At 43.7% G+C, this 16,047-nt stretch overlaps 1 protein-coding gene across 3 annotated transcripts in view; it reads right to left on the bottom strand.

The window, feature by feature from the left end:
* HECW1 (HECT, C2 and WW domain containing E3 ubiquitin protein ligase 1) overlaps positions 1 to 9,801 on the bottom strand; it is a 172,921-nt gene extending 163,120 nt beyond the window's left edge. For all 3 annotated transcript variants that reach the window (XM_072153345.1, XM_072153344.1, XM_072153346.1), the window contains exon 1: positions 9,563 to 9,801. Coding sequence is in view for 2 of the 3 variants with exons in the window: in XM_072153344.1 (XP_072009445.1) it covers positions 9,563 to 9,595 (33 nt within the window). In the remaining variant the exon portion in view is untranslated. The remainder of the gene's footprint in view (positions 1 to 9,562) is intronic.
* Positions 9,802 to 16,047: the final 6,246 nt, after the last annotated feature.

Here is a 16,047-nt window from a genome sequence, read left to right as displayed (position 1 = left end):
CCCTGCAGTTTATAGCCAGCCCCTGCCCCCCAGTATATAGCCAGCCAGTGCCCTGTATATAGCTAGCCAGCCCCTTGCCCCAGTATATAGCCACCCCATGCCCCCAGTATATAGGCAGCACCTGCCCCCTGTATATAGCCAGCGCGTGCCCCCTGTATGTAGCCCACCACCCCGCCCCTAGTATACAGCCAAGAAGCTAACAACCGCAAAATACACTTGGGGCGTCAGCAGTGTGATATCCAACATGGGTAAGGAGTAAATAAGTTTCTTTTTATGTAAAAGAACTTTTTGTATATGAAATTTTGGTATATGGATTTTATAACAATGGTTCTAAGAAATGAGTATACGCATGACTCCAATTGTTGTTTGTATACTACATTCATACATAGTTACATAGTAACTATGAATGGATTCTGGCTACAGAATTCTGAGCTTGTTAACTACAGTCAGGGCTTCTCTGCTGGAGCCGTTATTGACTGCTGCCTTGTTGGGTTGATTCCCTGGCTGAGCTGGGTATGTGTTTTGGAGAAAACTGGGTAGTTTCATTTTGATTATGAGATAGGCGTTTTTAGTGGGTTGATTGAAGGAGTCAGTCAGGTTTGAGTCCCGGAATACTTAAATATCCAATCATCAGTTCACTCAGGGCTGTTCATACTTTCTTCTGTGTTTTGTAGTACTTGTTTCTGTTTGTGTTTTGCTGAACCTGTCCCATAATACCAAAACCTTTTCCTGAGCCTAAATCCTGTCTTTTCCAGAAACCCGAACCTGTACCTCAGTATCCAGAAGGCCAAACCTGTACCTGAGCCTGAACATGGCCTATACCTGATCCTGATCCTCTCTTGTGTCTATATAATTATCTATCTGTTTGTCTGTTCATTTTTCTTCTCTTCTGAGCAGATACTCACAGCAGGAATAGTCTTCAGATTCTCCCTTACTGTTAGGGTAAGCAAGGTAATTAGGCAGGGAATTGGGATTGTGGGTGATCTTGGTCTGGAAAGGTTGAAAAAAGATGCTAGCTCATTAACTTCAACCTATATTTCTACAGTGTTCGTCCAAAGGAAGCCAAAATTCCATGCAGGGCAGACACAAAATTTCCAACATTAGGGGGAAAATTCTTTCCCATCCCCAAATCAGAATAATCCCTGGAAATCCCATAGTTTGTCGCAAGAAGCTCAACAGACCTTTTGTGACCATTCTTACATTACTTATAACTAACAATACCATTTGCCATTAAAAAGTAATTTGGCCATATTTTCTGCCATTGCTAGCTCTTGGGACAGGGCATTCCATAAATTAACTTCTTGACTGAAAAAATGTCTAAATCTCTTTTCCTCCCTCCACAATGTATGTTCCCTGGTCCCAGGCACAGTCTTGGAAAGAATAAACCATGTGCTAAACCTCTGTACTAACCAAACATGTATTTGTAAATGTATATGAGATTCCACCTAGAATACCCAAGTCTTGTTCTAGAGCCTCCAATACAATAACATTTTGTACACATGCAGCAATCACAATTTTGGCAGCCTAGTTGCATTATTTTACATTAATCAATGAAGAATAAACATAGGAAAATCTCAATAATAGAAGTGGTAGGCACCCCACCCTGGACCAAGATGCTGGGGCAATAAAGCCTGCATCCACTTCTAAGATTCTATTGTAAAATAATGGCATGCCATACGATTGGATGGATACGATTCCCTCTACATCCATTCATAAGGTTAGCAAAAGGTAGCGGCCTCTGTCATATTTCAGCCATATTCCTTTCCCTACTAACTCCAGTCACAACTCTGCTGTTACTGTGCCGAAGGCAAACAAATGGACCCTTAGCAACAGGGAGCAATTAAATAATTCCCCAAATATTAATATTGATACCGTAATGATTAGTATGCATTTGGGTGGAACATCATGAGGGAAAAGATGGAAGTAAGAAGACCAAGATTATAGGATACCCGCATGGCAAGATACTAGCATATAGAGATTCTGAGGCACATAGGCATACCAGTCATATACTAAGCCTTCTTTGTGTCATCACAGACAGGGGGATGCTGGGGGGATGTTAGATACAAGCTTGGGTAGAACTTTGCAGATAAGAATCATTCTTTGGGTATCCCTTGCGGATACATTGATCATGTATTTCTGCTTCCCCAGACACCAGACTTATACCACCATGTAATGTATTAAGTCCTGTTTTTATCTCTTTTTATTTCCTCAAACTGTTATTTTTGCATTGTATGTATTTGTCTGTTTAATTGGTCACCCTTTTTGTTTGATAACCACTTTTTGTTTGTAGGCACTGTCCTTTTGGATATTAAAACTTCAATTTAATAAGAGGATTGTGTTCTAACAATTCTGACCTAAATTAATGGATTTATTAGCTAGTATAATACTGCAGTTGGGCATAGTCTCGCACGGTGTCTCATCAGCCTGATATATGAGAAGTGGTGGCAGCTAAAATAACTCAGGTTCTGGAGGGCAGAGAACTGTCAAAGGGCAGTCCAGCTTGACCCGATAGTCTCCCTTCCTGAACATTCCTGACAATCAATGTTACATTTCATCTGCTATGCACCAAACTTACCAAAGTCTTTCTGTAAGTTTTGTGTGGACTTCAGAAATAGATACTTTTTTTCTCTATTCCATCCACAAGGTGACCTATGTATGTTGGCGTGGCAATTATGAGCAATGGTAAGTATTGGACAGAATAGAAAATATTTGCACTTTTCTAAAAAAACATATATTAATAGCAATGACAAGAGATTTGGCTATAATCTTTTCATCATCACTTTCAAAGCAAAATACATTTTTAAAATTCATAATTATAGAAAATAAGAAACTTATTTGCATCTCTTTAAAGAGAACCCGTCATGCAAAATAACCCCCTAAACTAAATATATTTTCATAAACTGCAATTAGAGAGCATTGCCTCTATCCCTTCATTGTCCCTCTACATGCCTGTAAACCTAAGCAATGAGGTCCTAAAGCTGTATGCAAATGACCTGTGAAATGTCCAATGAAGCATTAGCATATTCAAGCTGTCCACTCTATTCATGAGTGGGAGGTACAGCCACACCCCCAGTGCTTGACTGACAGCCTGTATAATGATGTGAGGCTGTATAATGATGTGCTTCCTGGTGCTGGTGGCCACGCCCCCTGCAGCCTGTGTGTGCATATGTGTGTGTATAGGAGAGATACAACAGCTCCAGGCAGCTATGTTACAGCAGAATATGTCAGATTCATGTGTAGCTGATGTCTGTGTCTCTGTGTATTAGGAGGATGCAGCATGTCAGCAGGTACAGCACTCACACTAGCCATGCATTACTATACATTACACACAGACATGAGCAGGGGGAGGAGAGGGGAGGGGGAACAGGGGTGACATCACTGCCTCTGACCATGTGACCAGCCTCATTTACACAATAAAGAATAGATGATTTTACAATGATTAATGTATGAAATAACTAGATAAAGGCAGGGATGGGATCCTTGTGAGCTGCTCCAACAGGTAGTAGTGACAGGACTAGTGACACAGACCTGATGACAGGTGTCCTTTAATGTATCTCTGCTTGCCAGTATACAATTTAATCTTTACTATGGTCTAAAAGACATCAGGGAGCCTGCAGAGCTGATCCTTATAATGACACCCTCTGACTGTCACCAATCATTCACATTTCGCATCCATGCAGACAAAGTAACATTTCTATTGAGAAGTAAGTGAAAGAGCTGATTTATAAGAACTGCCAGATCATCTGTCTCCTTCTATTCCAGCAGGTTTACAGCCTCTATAACTAATGTGTATTGTTTCATCTCTACACTATCTGTATTGTCTCTTCATTCAGTAGTATAATGATGGATACATTTTTATGCAAAAGGCTCAGTTCCATGTTCTTTTCATGGTCTTTGTACTAATATAAAGGGACACTAAGTGGATTCACACTACAAAAGCATAGCTAGCACAGCACAGAGCAATAAAATGGATATAAACCCATTGCACCATAATTCCATATTTTGCCATTCATCCATATTAAAAAGTCTTCTTTTCAGTGTACTGGATCTTCCTTATAGAAAACTTTAACAGGGTCGCCCCTATTATAATTACCCTGATAAAGTTTGTCATTAGCCATCAGGAGCCATGGACTGCACCGTCCTATCTATTTTCTGTAAGCCAACAAAACACATAACGAGACAAGAAGTACCGAGTCCTGCTTCCCAAGGTTCACGTGACCCACGGCTACCAGCTGTTGGTGTAAAACTTTCACTGGGTAGCTATAATATGGCTGACCTTATTAGCGTCTTATTCTTACCCTCTTAATGTTTTGTATAATGGCCAAACCCTTTAACAAATGTCTGCATTGGAACTATAGCAGCGATTAACTTGATATTATCTAGCAAATCCATCAGAAGTTTATGGTATCCCTAACTCTGAGACACTGAAACAATGACATTAGAATAATTTATAACCCTTGTGTCTTCTGATAAAATGAATATGCATCATTATACAAAACCTGCAACATCTTTTGAGGTTTTACATCTTTCCTTGATGAATTTATACATGATTATGTCATCTCACTTTTAAGGATTTTTCTATTGCCTGTAAGATGTTAAAGGGACTTTCCATACAAAACGGATGCACTTCTTGAGGCTTCTCAATGACTTTAGGTCAACAGCATGGTCAAGCTACCAACAGAGGCTGGTGATGGTAGAAGGCGCTATATTGAAGCGAAAATAATCAAAAAGAAAATACTGTTTGCTGAAGGGCCCCCTACGACAGTGCACAAAAAATAACACGGTGTTTAAGTAATATTTAGTATTCTAATGTTTAGTCAGTTGTATATTTTCCTGTATTGCAGTATTTAGACATTTATGATTTTATTCCTGTCAATATGTATGCAATTCCAAGAAGGTGACTCAAGCACTAAATTTACTTAGGGCCATCTCCAGTACACAGGAAAACAACTTTAATTACCTAAACAGGATGCGCAAAATGTGTCCACATCCTAAATAACTTCTAAATCAGATATTTCCTGCTCCTGATGTAGCTGAACACGTAATAATTAGTTTGATACATGAGCTGAGGACAGGACAATGACAAACTACACTGATGGTCTCTAATGTAAGTCTCTGTCACCAATTCATAGATGTGCAAGCGAGTTTTCATTACAAAATTACAGATGTAGATATTGGGGCTTATAAACTAAAGGTCTGCGGATCGCATTTCCATTGGAGTTCCCGACATTTTCGGGATTTGCGCCACTATGACAGATACTTAGCAGGGAATTGTTTCGCACGCGATCGGATTTTGGCACAGTGGCGCCAACTTTCATGCGACAGAAATTGGGGGGCGGGACTGATTCGGACTTGAGATTCAATTTGTGTAGCAAGACAATGCTCTTATATATACCAGAAAGAAGAAGGTGAACTCCAGCAGACCTGAACAGGGAAGCGACAGATGCAGGATATCGGGCGCACAATATTCATAAATCGCGACAGGTGTGCATTCTGGTCGGACAATGCACTCTTGGTGATCGCGCTGCTCGGGTAAGTAAATGTGCCACATAATGTTTAATAGAAAAATTATAACTCACTGGTGATAGCCCGATGGTTTAACTCGTAATTATGACAAAAATTATTACAAACCAGTTAAAAACTGTGGCAATTTTAACCTCTCTTAACAGGATGCCAAACATAGATTACTTATACTAGGACACACATGGTTATCGTTCACTGACAGGGATGGAAAGGTTGCTCCTTCACAGATGTCTGGCTACTTTTTCTATGGAAAGGTCAATTATTTCCTGTATAGCATTACATGGTATTCATTAAAATCACTGGATGTTAAGGTTTGCACCAGAGCAAGAGGATATCTTTGTAGGGCATCTCATAAGAGGGAGGAGGGTTTTGTATGTTAACTTGGTTAAACTAGCCAAACAAATTAGATGCTGACTGAACTCAACAATTTTGATGGGACCAGCTAACGATCTAATATTTATGGGGTACTTCCAATGCCTTCCTAAGTTATAAGATTTGGGTAGTTGCATCATCTAGAACAGTGGTGGCTAACCTATGGCACTGGTGCCAGAGGTGGCACTCAGAGCCCTTTCTGTGGACACTCAGGCCATCATCAGAGGTGACTCCAGGCATCTTCCTGCAGTCCCAGACAGCCCAGGACTTGCTGTGCACAGAGGTAAAGTGCTACCTGGGACTACTGGAGGAGTGGGAAGGTGATACAGGTAGTGCCCTAACCTTCTACTCCATTCAGCATTCTTGCACTTGCACTGCTCAGCCAAGCCAAGCCAAGCATGCAGCTGTGTGGATCGGGATCAGGTAAAGATATGTTTGGTGAATATATACGACCAGAATTAGGAACTCATTGGGGCACATTCACCGAAAGTGCATTGTCCGACGATCATGCACTGTGCCCTGATTCACTAAGATCGTGCCCCCAATATCGTACATGTGTCGTTCCCCCGCTCAGGTCCGCCAGAGTTTACCTTCTTCTTCCTGGGGTATATAAGTGCATTGGATTGTGACACAATTTGAATGTTAAATCCCGTGCTTAGTCTGAATCAATCGCCGACGACACGCCCTCCGATTTCTTACGCATAAAAGCCAGTGCAGCTGCGCCAAAATCTGATCGCATGCGACACAATCCCCTGCTAAATGCCTGTCACAGCCATGCAATCCCCGAAAATGTTGAAAATTCCAAGGAAGGTGCTGCCACAGACCCTTAGTAAATAAGCCCCATTGTGTCAGACCTGTGAAGATTACTGTGCTACACTGACTTGCATCTCTAAGAACCAAGATTCTTGGGAAACAAGGAGGAACATTCTGTTGGTTTACATTTGTACAGTTTATGGAATAGTAGGTCCTCAAAGGGTTCTTGTATACATGTGTTTCAAGAGAATTTCAGGGCTTGAGGTCTCTCTTTATTATATGTTTTGTACGACGGCGACATTAATGAGTTCTTTGTCTGAACTATCAGTTGTAATTAGCAATTCTTTTTCTAATATCACTGACTATTTATTGAATAGCAAGGCACATAAACTGCATTCTGTAGAGATTTCTGGGTAAACAAGCACCCACTGTTTATACAGCGAGGTCTCTGACACCGACTGGTGTGCTGTTAGGAAAGTGTGTATGTGCAATATTCAATTCATAGTACTCAATGTATGCATATCCCAAAGCAATTTGAAACAAAAAAAAGATTGTTTCTTTTTAATACCTAATGAAATATTCCTCCTCTGCCTAACAATACATGAGCTGTGATGACAGCTACAATTTCACACTAGAGAAAGCTACGACTGTGTGAAATATTGTGATGCTCTGACTACTTCCTGTTGTAAATCTGGAATAATAGAACAATAGACCCTATTTAATAGGAAAGCCGAAGTTTGTAATGAGGTCTGTTCAGCAACAACTATAATCTTTTTACAGATTAGAGCTGGCCACCTGCTAGGGACATCTTGAAGATGAAGGACACAAACGCATCTTTTTGTTGAACCATTAGCCTGTGGTCTGTGACCCATGTAGTGTCAGATGGTAATGAATGAACACAGATGTTATCCCTTTAAGGCTCCAATTTTCAACTATAAATTAATGTATTTAAAGATCATAATCTTTACCGTTTGTGATATTATCAAATCAACACCACATCACTATGAACCAGATTGGCTCAATCATTTATTGTACTAGATTTCGATGAACAGTAGTGTAAAATGATAACGTCAGGGAACCATTTATAAGCCTTACTTACCTACAGTTTTGGTACGTGTGGATGGATGATACTTAGCTTGTTTATGTAGACCTGCTGTACAGTTGAATATACAGAATGTTACGATTATTTAGACCTCTTTATGGATGTTATAAATACATATAGATTGATCTCTGGATGCACTCACTGTCTATGTGTGTGGGCATAGAATTCTCTGTATTCTATAGATATTGTTGAGAATATATATATTGTATCTATGGGCACCTTGCATTCATTTAACATGTTCAACACTTAAGATGTGATGTGGCTGCTCTATGGATGTAATACCTTCATATAAAACACTGATGACACTATGAGGGGCATTTATTAATTTTGGCGCAGGGTGGCGCTGTAACTGTGACATATTTTTCAGCGGGATTCAAGGGATTAATGAATTGGAGCGTGTACTAAAAGGTTTAGAACTCCCTAGACAAGCTTTTAGCTGCTCTCTTCTTGTAGCACAAATTGCGCCAAAAAAGTGTCGGAAAAATAGAAGCACCAGAAAACTGGTGGTTTCACAAGCGGCACCAAAATTTTGCGCCAAAAAGTAGAACAAGTTAAGAGTGCTGGAAAACACCAATATTCTGGCACTTGGCCCACATCTCATAAATTCAGGCGCAAGAGGCGCAGAAAGGAAAGAAAAGAAAGAACACCCACCCTCCTATATGTTTATATTAACTTTATAATGGATGTCAATATTTATTTTACTCTAACCTGCTCTATAGATAAGATATATACATGTAGGCTTCTGCAAGCATACAACATGTACATATATTTTATGGATACATACAATATATGATACTTCACATAAGTATATACAGTACATATAAACTATTCTATAAAGGTAATTGCTATAGATGATTTAGGACTTGTCGATTCTGTGGAGTTAGAATACTTTACAGAGTTCTTTACATTTAGCAGTATTCTATATTATCAGCTACAGATTTTTATCTCTTTCTCATCTTAGTATTGTTTATCATCTGGTCATCTCCATTTTGACCTTGCAGGGCCCTATATGTATTTACCAGACTGAATACATTTGAGATTACAGGTCACTTATCATATCTGTGTTATATATATATATATATATATATATATATATATATATATAGTATCTGGCACCATGAGGTAAGCCGTTCACTGCAGATTTCGGTCTCATTTTCTGCATGATGCTTGTGCAGGAGAAGCTGTCTGCTGTATATTATAGGGTACAGTACACACTGCACAGCAGGCTGACTCCATGACCTGCCTCACTTTGTATGACATGTCATTGGACAATTCCATTTATTGTCAGGACCCTTTAGAGGACATGGCCTGAGAATCCCATACAGTAGAGGTAGATCTTCCAGGGTACTGTCCAGTGCTGACCAACCTGTCTATATGCAGATACAATCACCTCTGTGTATAGCCACCGCTAGCAGCACCTGCAATGGCACATTCATAGCATACAAGGCAGCAACCAAACCAGCAGCTACACATCTCTCCTACCCCTCCATGCTAGGACACAACGGCCCCCACTAAACCTACATCCAGGGGCTCTTTGTCTGCAGCCCGGGCGAGCATCATACCAGCCATATGGAAGATTTGCCGATGTATAGAGAGGCCATTCTGTGCTAATGCATACAGCAGGGGAAGGAGGGAGGCAATCCCCAGCTCCTCACACACTTCCAGTGCTCCATTCAGTCAGAGAGCCGCATTGTGCATTACATGCCTGACAGGGCAATGCATGGCAAACAGCAGGGCACCATCCACTGCCGCAAAGCACCGCAGCCACAAGACGGCCTAGCACACAGTACATGCTCACTCCATGCTACTTACCTGAATGATAAGTGTCCGGGCAGAATAAATCATAATCCACTGTGCCAGGTATAGGGCTTACATCCACCACGTGCCGGGCATGACTGCAGCAGGAGGGAAGGCTGCCAGGCTCTCCTATAGACGAGGCTATTGTATGTGTGCAGCAATCCTGTCATATACGCACCATATTCCAGCACAGACAGCAGCTGCTATACTGCCGCACACCTCCCCCTCCCCGCACCCTCCACTCTCTAGGTACCAGGGAAGCTGCAACCAACCACAAGCAGCTGACAGGTCCTCCCATCTCCCTCCTCCTCCCCTTACACCCTGCCCTCATAGAGGCTGCCCCCAAACCAACACTACCTGCCCTGCTAGATCCTCAAACATCTCTGTACCATCCCATACCCACATATACTAGTACCCACTACCTGCCCTGCTAGATCCTCACACATCTCTATACCATCCCATACCCACATATACTAGTACCCACTACCTGCCCTGCTAGATCCTCACACATCTCTATACCATCCCATACCCACATATACTAGTACCCACTACCTGCCCTGCTAGATCCTCAAACATCTCTGTACCATCCCATACCCACATATACTAGTACCCACTACCTGCCCTGCTAGATCCTCACACATCTCTATACCATCCCATACCCACATATACTAGTACCCACTACCTGCCCTGCTAGATCCTCACACATCTCTATACCATCCCATACCCACATATACTAGTACCCACTACCTGCCCTGCTAGATCCTCACACATCTCTATACCATCCCATACACACATATACTAGTACCCACTACCACTACTTGCCCAGCTGTGTGCTAGATCCTCACACATCTATATACCATCACATACCCACATATACTACTACCCACTACCTGCCCTGCTAGATCCTCACACATCTCTATACCATCCCATACCCACATATACTAGTACCCACTACCACTACCTGCCCAGCTGTGTGCTAGATCCTCACACATCTATATACCATCACATACCCACATATACTACTACCCACTACCTGCCCTGCTAGATCCTCACACATCTCTATACCATCCCATACCCACATATACTAGTACCCACTACCTGCCCTGCTAGATCCTCACACATCTCTATACCATCCCATACCCACATATACTAGTACCCACTACCTGCCCTGCTAGATCCTCACACATCTCTATACCATCCCATACACACATATACTAGTACCCACTACCACTACTTGCCCAGCTGTGTGCTAGATCCTCACACATCTATATACCATCACATACCCACATATACTACTACCCACTACCTGCCCTGCTAGATCCTCACACATCTCTATACCATCCCATACCCACATATACTAGTACCCACTACCACTACCTGCCCAGCTGTGTGCTAGATCCTCACACATCTATATACCATCACATACCCACATATACTACTACCCACTACCTGCCCTGCTAGATCCTCACACATCTCTATACCATCCCATACCCACATATACTAGTACCCACTACCACTACCTGCCCTGCTGTGTGCTAGATCCTCACACATGTCTATACCATCCCATACCCACATATACTAGTACCCACTACCTGCCCTGCTAGATCCTCACACATCTCTATACCATCCCATACCCACATATACTAGTACCCACTACCACTACCTGCCCTGCTGTGTGCTAGATCCTCACACATCTCTATACCATCCCATACCCACATATACTAGTACCCACTGCCTGCCCTGCCGCCTGCTAGATCCTCACACATCTCTATACCATCCCATACCCACATATACTAGTACCCACTACCTGCCCGGCTAGATCCTCACACATCTCTATACCATCCCATACCCACATATACTAGTACCCACTACCTGCCCTGCTAGATCCTCACACATCTCTATACCATCCCATACCCACATATACTAGTACCCACTACCTGCCCTGCTAGATCCTCACACATCTCTATACCATCCCATACCCACATATACTACTACCCACTACCTGCCCTGCTAGATCCTCACACATCTATATACCATCCCATACCCACATATACTAGTACCCACTACCACTACCTGCCCTGCTGTGTGCTAGATCCTCACACATGTCTATACCATCCCATACCCACATATACTAGTACCCACTACCTGCCCTGCTAGATCCTCACACATCTATATACCATCCCATACCCACATATACTACTACCCACTACCTGCCCTGCTAGATCCTCACACATGTCTATACCATCCCATACCCACATATACTACTACCCCCTACCTGCCCTGCTAGATCCTCACACATCTATATACCATCCCATACCCACATATACTACTACCCACTACCTGCCCTGCTAGATCCTCACACATCTCTATACCATCCCATACCCACATATACTAGTACCCACTACCACTACCTGCCCTGCTGTGTGCTAGATCCTCACACATGTCTATACCATCCCATACCCACATATACTAGTACCCACTACCACTACCTGCCCTGCTGTGTGCTAGATCCTCACACATCTCTATACCATCCCATACCCACATATACTAGTACCCACTGCCTGCCCTGCCGCCTGCTAGATCCTCACACATCTCTATACCATCCCATACCCACATATACTAGTACCCACTACCTGCCCTGCTAGATCCTCAAACATCTCTGTACCATCCCATACCCACATATACTAGTACCCACTACCTGCCCGGCTAGATCCTCACACATCTCTATACCATCCCATACCCACATATACTAGTACCCACTACCTGCCCTGCTAGATCCTCACACATCTCTATACCATCCCATACCCACATATACTACTACCCACTACCTGCCCTGCTAGATCCTCACACATCTATATACCATCCCATACCCACATATACTACTACCCACTACCTGCCCTGCTAGATCCTCACACATCTCTATACCATCCCATACCCACATATACTAGTACCCACTACCACTACCTGCCCTGCTGTGTGCTAGATCCTCACACATGTCTATACCATCCCATACCCACATATACTAGTACCCACTACCTGCCCTGCTAGATCCTCACACATCTATATACCATCCCATACCCACATATACTACTACCCACTACCTGCCCTGCTAGATCCTCACACATGTCTATACCATCCCATACCCACATATACTACTACCCACTACCTGCCCTGCTAGATCCTCACACATCTATATACCATCCCATACCCACATATACTACTACCCACTACCTGCCCTGCTAGATCCTCACACATCTCTATACCATCCCATACCCACATATACTAGTACCCACTACCACTACCTGCCCTGCTGTGTGCTAGATCCTCACACATCTCTATACCATCCCATACCCACATATACTAGTACCCACTGCCTGCCCTGCCGCCTGCTAGATCCTCACACATCTCTATACCATCCCATACCCACATATACTAGTACCCACTACCTGCCCTGCTAGATCCTCACACATCTCTATACCATCCCATACCCACATATACTAGTACCCACTACCTGCCCTGCTAGATCCTCACACATCTCTATACCATCCTATACCCACATATACTAGTACCCACTACCACTAACTGCCTTGCTGCTTGCTAGATTATCACAGATCTCTATACCATCTTATACCCACATATACTATATACTAGTACCCACTACCACTAACTGCCCTGCTGCCTGCTAGATCCTCATAGATCTCTAGAGCATCTCATACCCACATATACAGGCAGTCCCCGGGTTACATACAAGATAGGGTCTGTAGGTTTGTTCTTAAGTTGCAATTGTATGTAAGTCGGAACTGTATATTTTATCATTGTAATCCCAGCCAGAACTTTTTTGGTCTCTGTGACAATTGGATTTTAAAAATGTTGGGTTGTCATAAGAACCAGGATTAACAATAAAGCTTCATTACAGAAACCTGTGATAACTGTTACAGCTGTTTATTGTAGCCTAGGACTAAAGTACAATAAATTACCAATATCCAGTGGTCCGATTGTAACTATGGGTCATATGTAAGTCGAGTGTTCTTAAGTAGGGGACCGCCTGTACTAGCACCCACCACCAGCGTGAGGTCTTAGAGATATAATATAATTTAGGAACCAACAAAACTCTTAAAGGAAACCTACCACCACAAATCTACCTATAAAGGTAGATCGGGTGGTAGGTGAATCAATGGGACGTGAGGATAGCCCTTTTAAGGGCTAATCCTCACGTCCCCGCACTTTTTTGTAAACTTTTATTACCCTAATATGTTAATTTTGTTATGCGGCTACTTGGGCGTGGAGTAGCCGCATCTGAGGTTACAAGAGGCGGCTACTCCACGCCCCGGTAGCCACTTTACCCCTCCTACTCACCATGTTCGGCGCGCAGCTGCTCGTAGCTGCGCGCCCTCGTCCGCCGATCCTGCCGTCTGCGCATGCCCAGAACAGCAGGCCCGCGCCTGCGCGGTCACTGCTCCGAAGCCGGGGCTGCACAGGCGCGGGCCTGCTGTTCTGCGCATGCGCAGAAGGCAGGATTGGCGGACGAGGGCGCGCAGCTACGAGCAGCTGCGCGCCGAACATGGTGAGTAGGAGGGGTAAAGTGGCTACCGGGGCGTGGAGTAGCCGCCTCGTGTAACCTCAGATGCGGCTACTCCACGCCCTAGTAGCCGCATAACAAAATTAACATATTAGGGTAATAAAAGTTTACAAAAAAGTGCGGGGACGTGAGGATTAGCCCTTAAAAGGGCTATCCTCACGTCCCATTGATTCACCTACCACCCGATCTACCTTTATAGGTAGATTTGTGGTGGTAGGTGCCCTTTAAGGGATAATAATTGCACTTCACCTAGTGACTATGGGTAGCTATGTACAGATGCTCACTATAATTGTCTCCCCTTGCTTCTATTCATTAACGGACATATCAGTGGCGTAACAACAGCCGTAACAGCCATAGATGAAGAAGGGGGTGGCCGAGATGGATGGGCATAGCATTATTTATTAGTGTGCTCCCAGGCCTAGCCCTATGTACTGGCAGGCAGGAGCTTAACAAAATCTGGATTATAATTAATTAAGTTAATGATGTTCCCCCGTGCCCATCCACTACCTCTTCCTGGCTACAGGTTCCATATGAGGTGGGCAGGATGGACGAGGCTTGACATCTTCCGTCAGGAAAGGTAATAGGGGCACATAATTAACAAATTATAATTCGGCTGTCCCTCCTAGTCCATCCCACTACATCTTCTGACTGCAGCTGACCATCCTGTCCTGACACGCCCACCTCATATGCGGCGTGCCCGTGTTCTTCTCTTCTACATAACCTTCCCCTGGTCAGGTGATTTTATTTGACCCCCTCCACCACGTCCCGTTCCAGGCCTGTGCAAGACACGAGAGGCTCCATCACTGGAGGTGAGTATATACTCAATGGGCCACATTTACTAAGGGACTTGCGACAGTTTTCTGGCAGAATTTGCACATTCTTTTCAGTGTAAACTGCTTGCACAGGTATTTAAGAAGTGTCTGAGACACGTTTGCACTATACCTGATGCAACAGAAATTTCTGCACTGTAGGGGGCGTACGGTGCTCACTCGGACCATGTACCACGTTTATCATGCAAAGTCTGAGAGAAATGTGTCGCACGCCCCATGTTAAAAGTGCACAAGAAAAAAAATGTTGTAAAAAATAGAAAGAAAAAATAGAGCTGGCACTCACCAGTTAAAATACATTTCTTTATTCCGGCACTTTAAAAGACATCGTTGCGGGAGGGAGCAAGACTGCGCAACGATGTCTTTTAAAGTGCCGGAATAAAGAAATGTATTTTAACTGGTGAATGCCAGCTCTATTTTTTCTTTCTATTTTTTACAACTATTTGCACCTTCTTGGACTTACCACTCGAGCTAGAGCACCACACGTACCCACACTATTGGCTGGCCAGCATCACAAGACAGCATTGTCTTTCTTTCGTCGGAAATCTGACGCATGGATCCACGTGAATATTATTGTGCAGTGCCCCTCATCACATTCTTCTTTCTGTATTAGTGAAAAAAAATGTTGCACTGTGTTGGAGCAGTGCAGGAGGTGCCAGATTCATGAAGAATGTCAGACACAAATCCTGAATCTGGTGCAGAGTCTCCACCGGCCTCCCCTGAGGCCGCTCCGGTGTGCCTAGAGCCAACCCAGCCTGCGGCTCACCAAGTCTTCCCGGTGCCTTCTCTCCTCCTAAGAAGAATTGGAGGATCCCCTGCCGGATCTTCAGGTCATTCTACTGGAGAGAAAGCCTTCCTGAGCGTTTCCAGATGCCTCTGTGTTTCCGTGTACCTATGGTGATTCCTGTGTTCTGTGTTGTTCCCGTGTTCTGTGGTGCTACGTGGTGTTCCTGTGTTCCTGTTGTCCTGTGGCGGTCCTGGTGTCCTGTGGCGGTCCTGACAGCCATCCGAGGTCCTGCCTGCCATCCCGAGGTCCTGCCTGCCATCCCGAGGTCCTGCCTGCCATCCCAAGGTCCTGCCTGCCTTCCCGTGGT

This window comes from Engystomops pustulosus, chromosome 5 (genome assembly GCF_040894005.1).
Source record: "Engystomops pustulosus chromosome 5, aEngPut4.maternal, whole genome shotgun sequence".
In the NCBI taxonomy this organism is placed as follows: Eukaryota; Metazoa; Chordata; class Amphibia; order Anura; family Leptodactylidae; genus Engystomops; species Engystomops pustulosus.
This window is presented reverse-complemented; position numbering and strand designations above follow the sequence as displayed.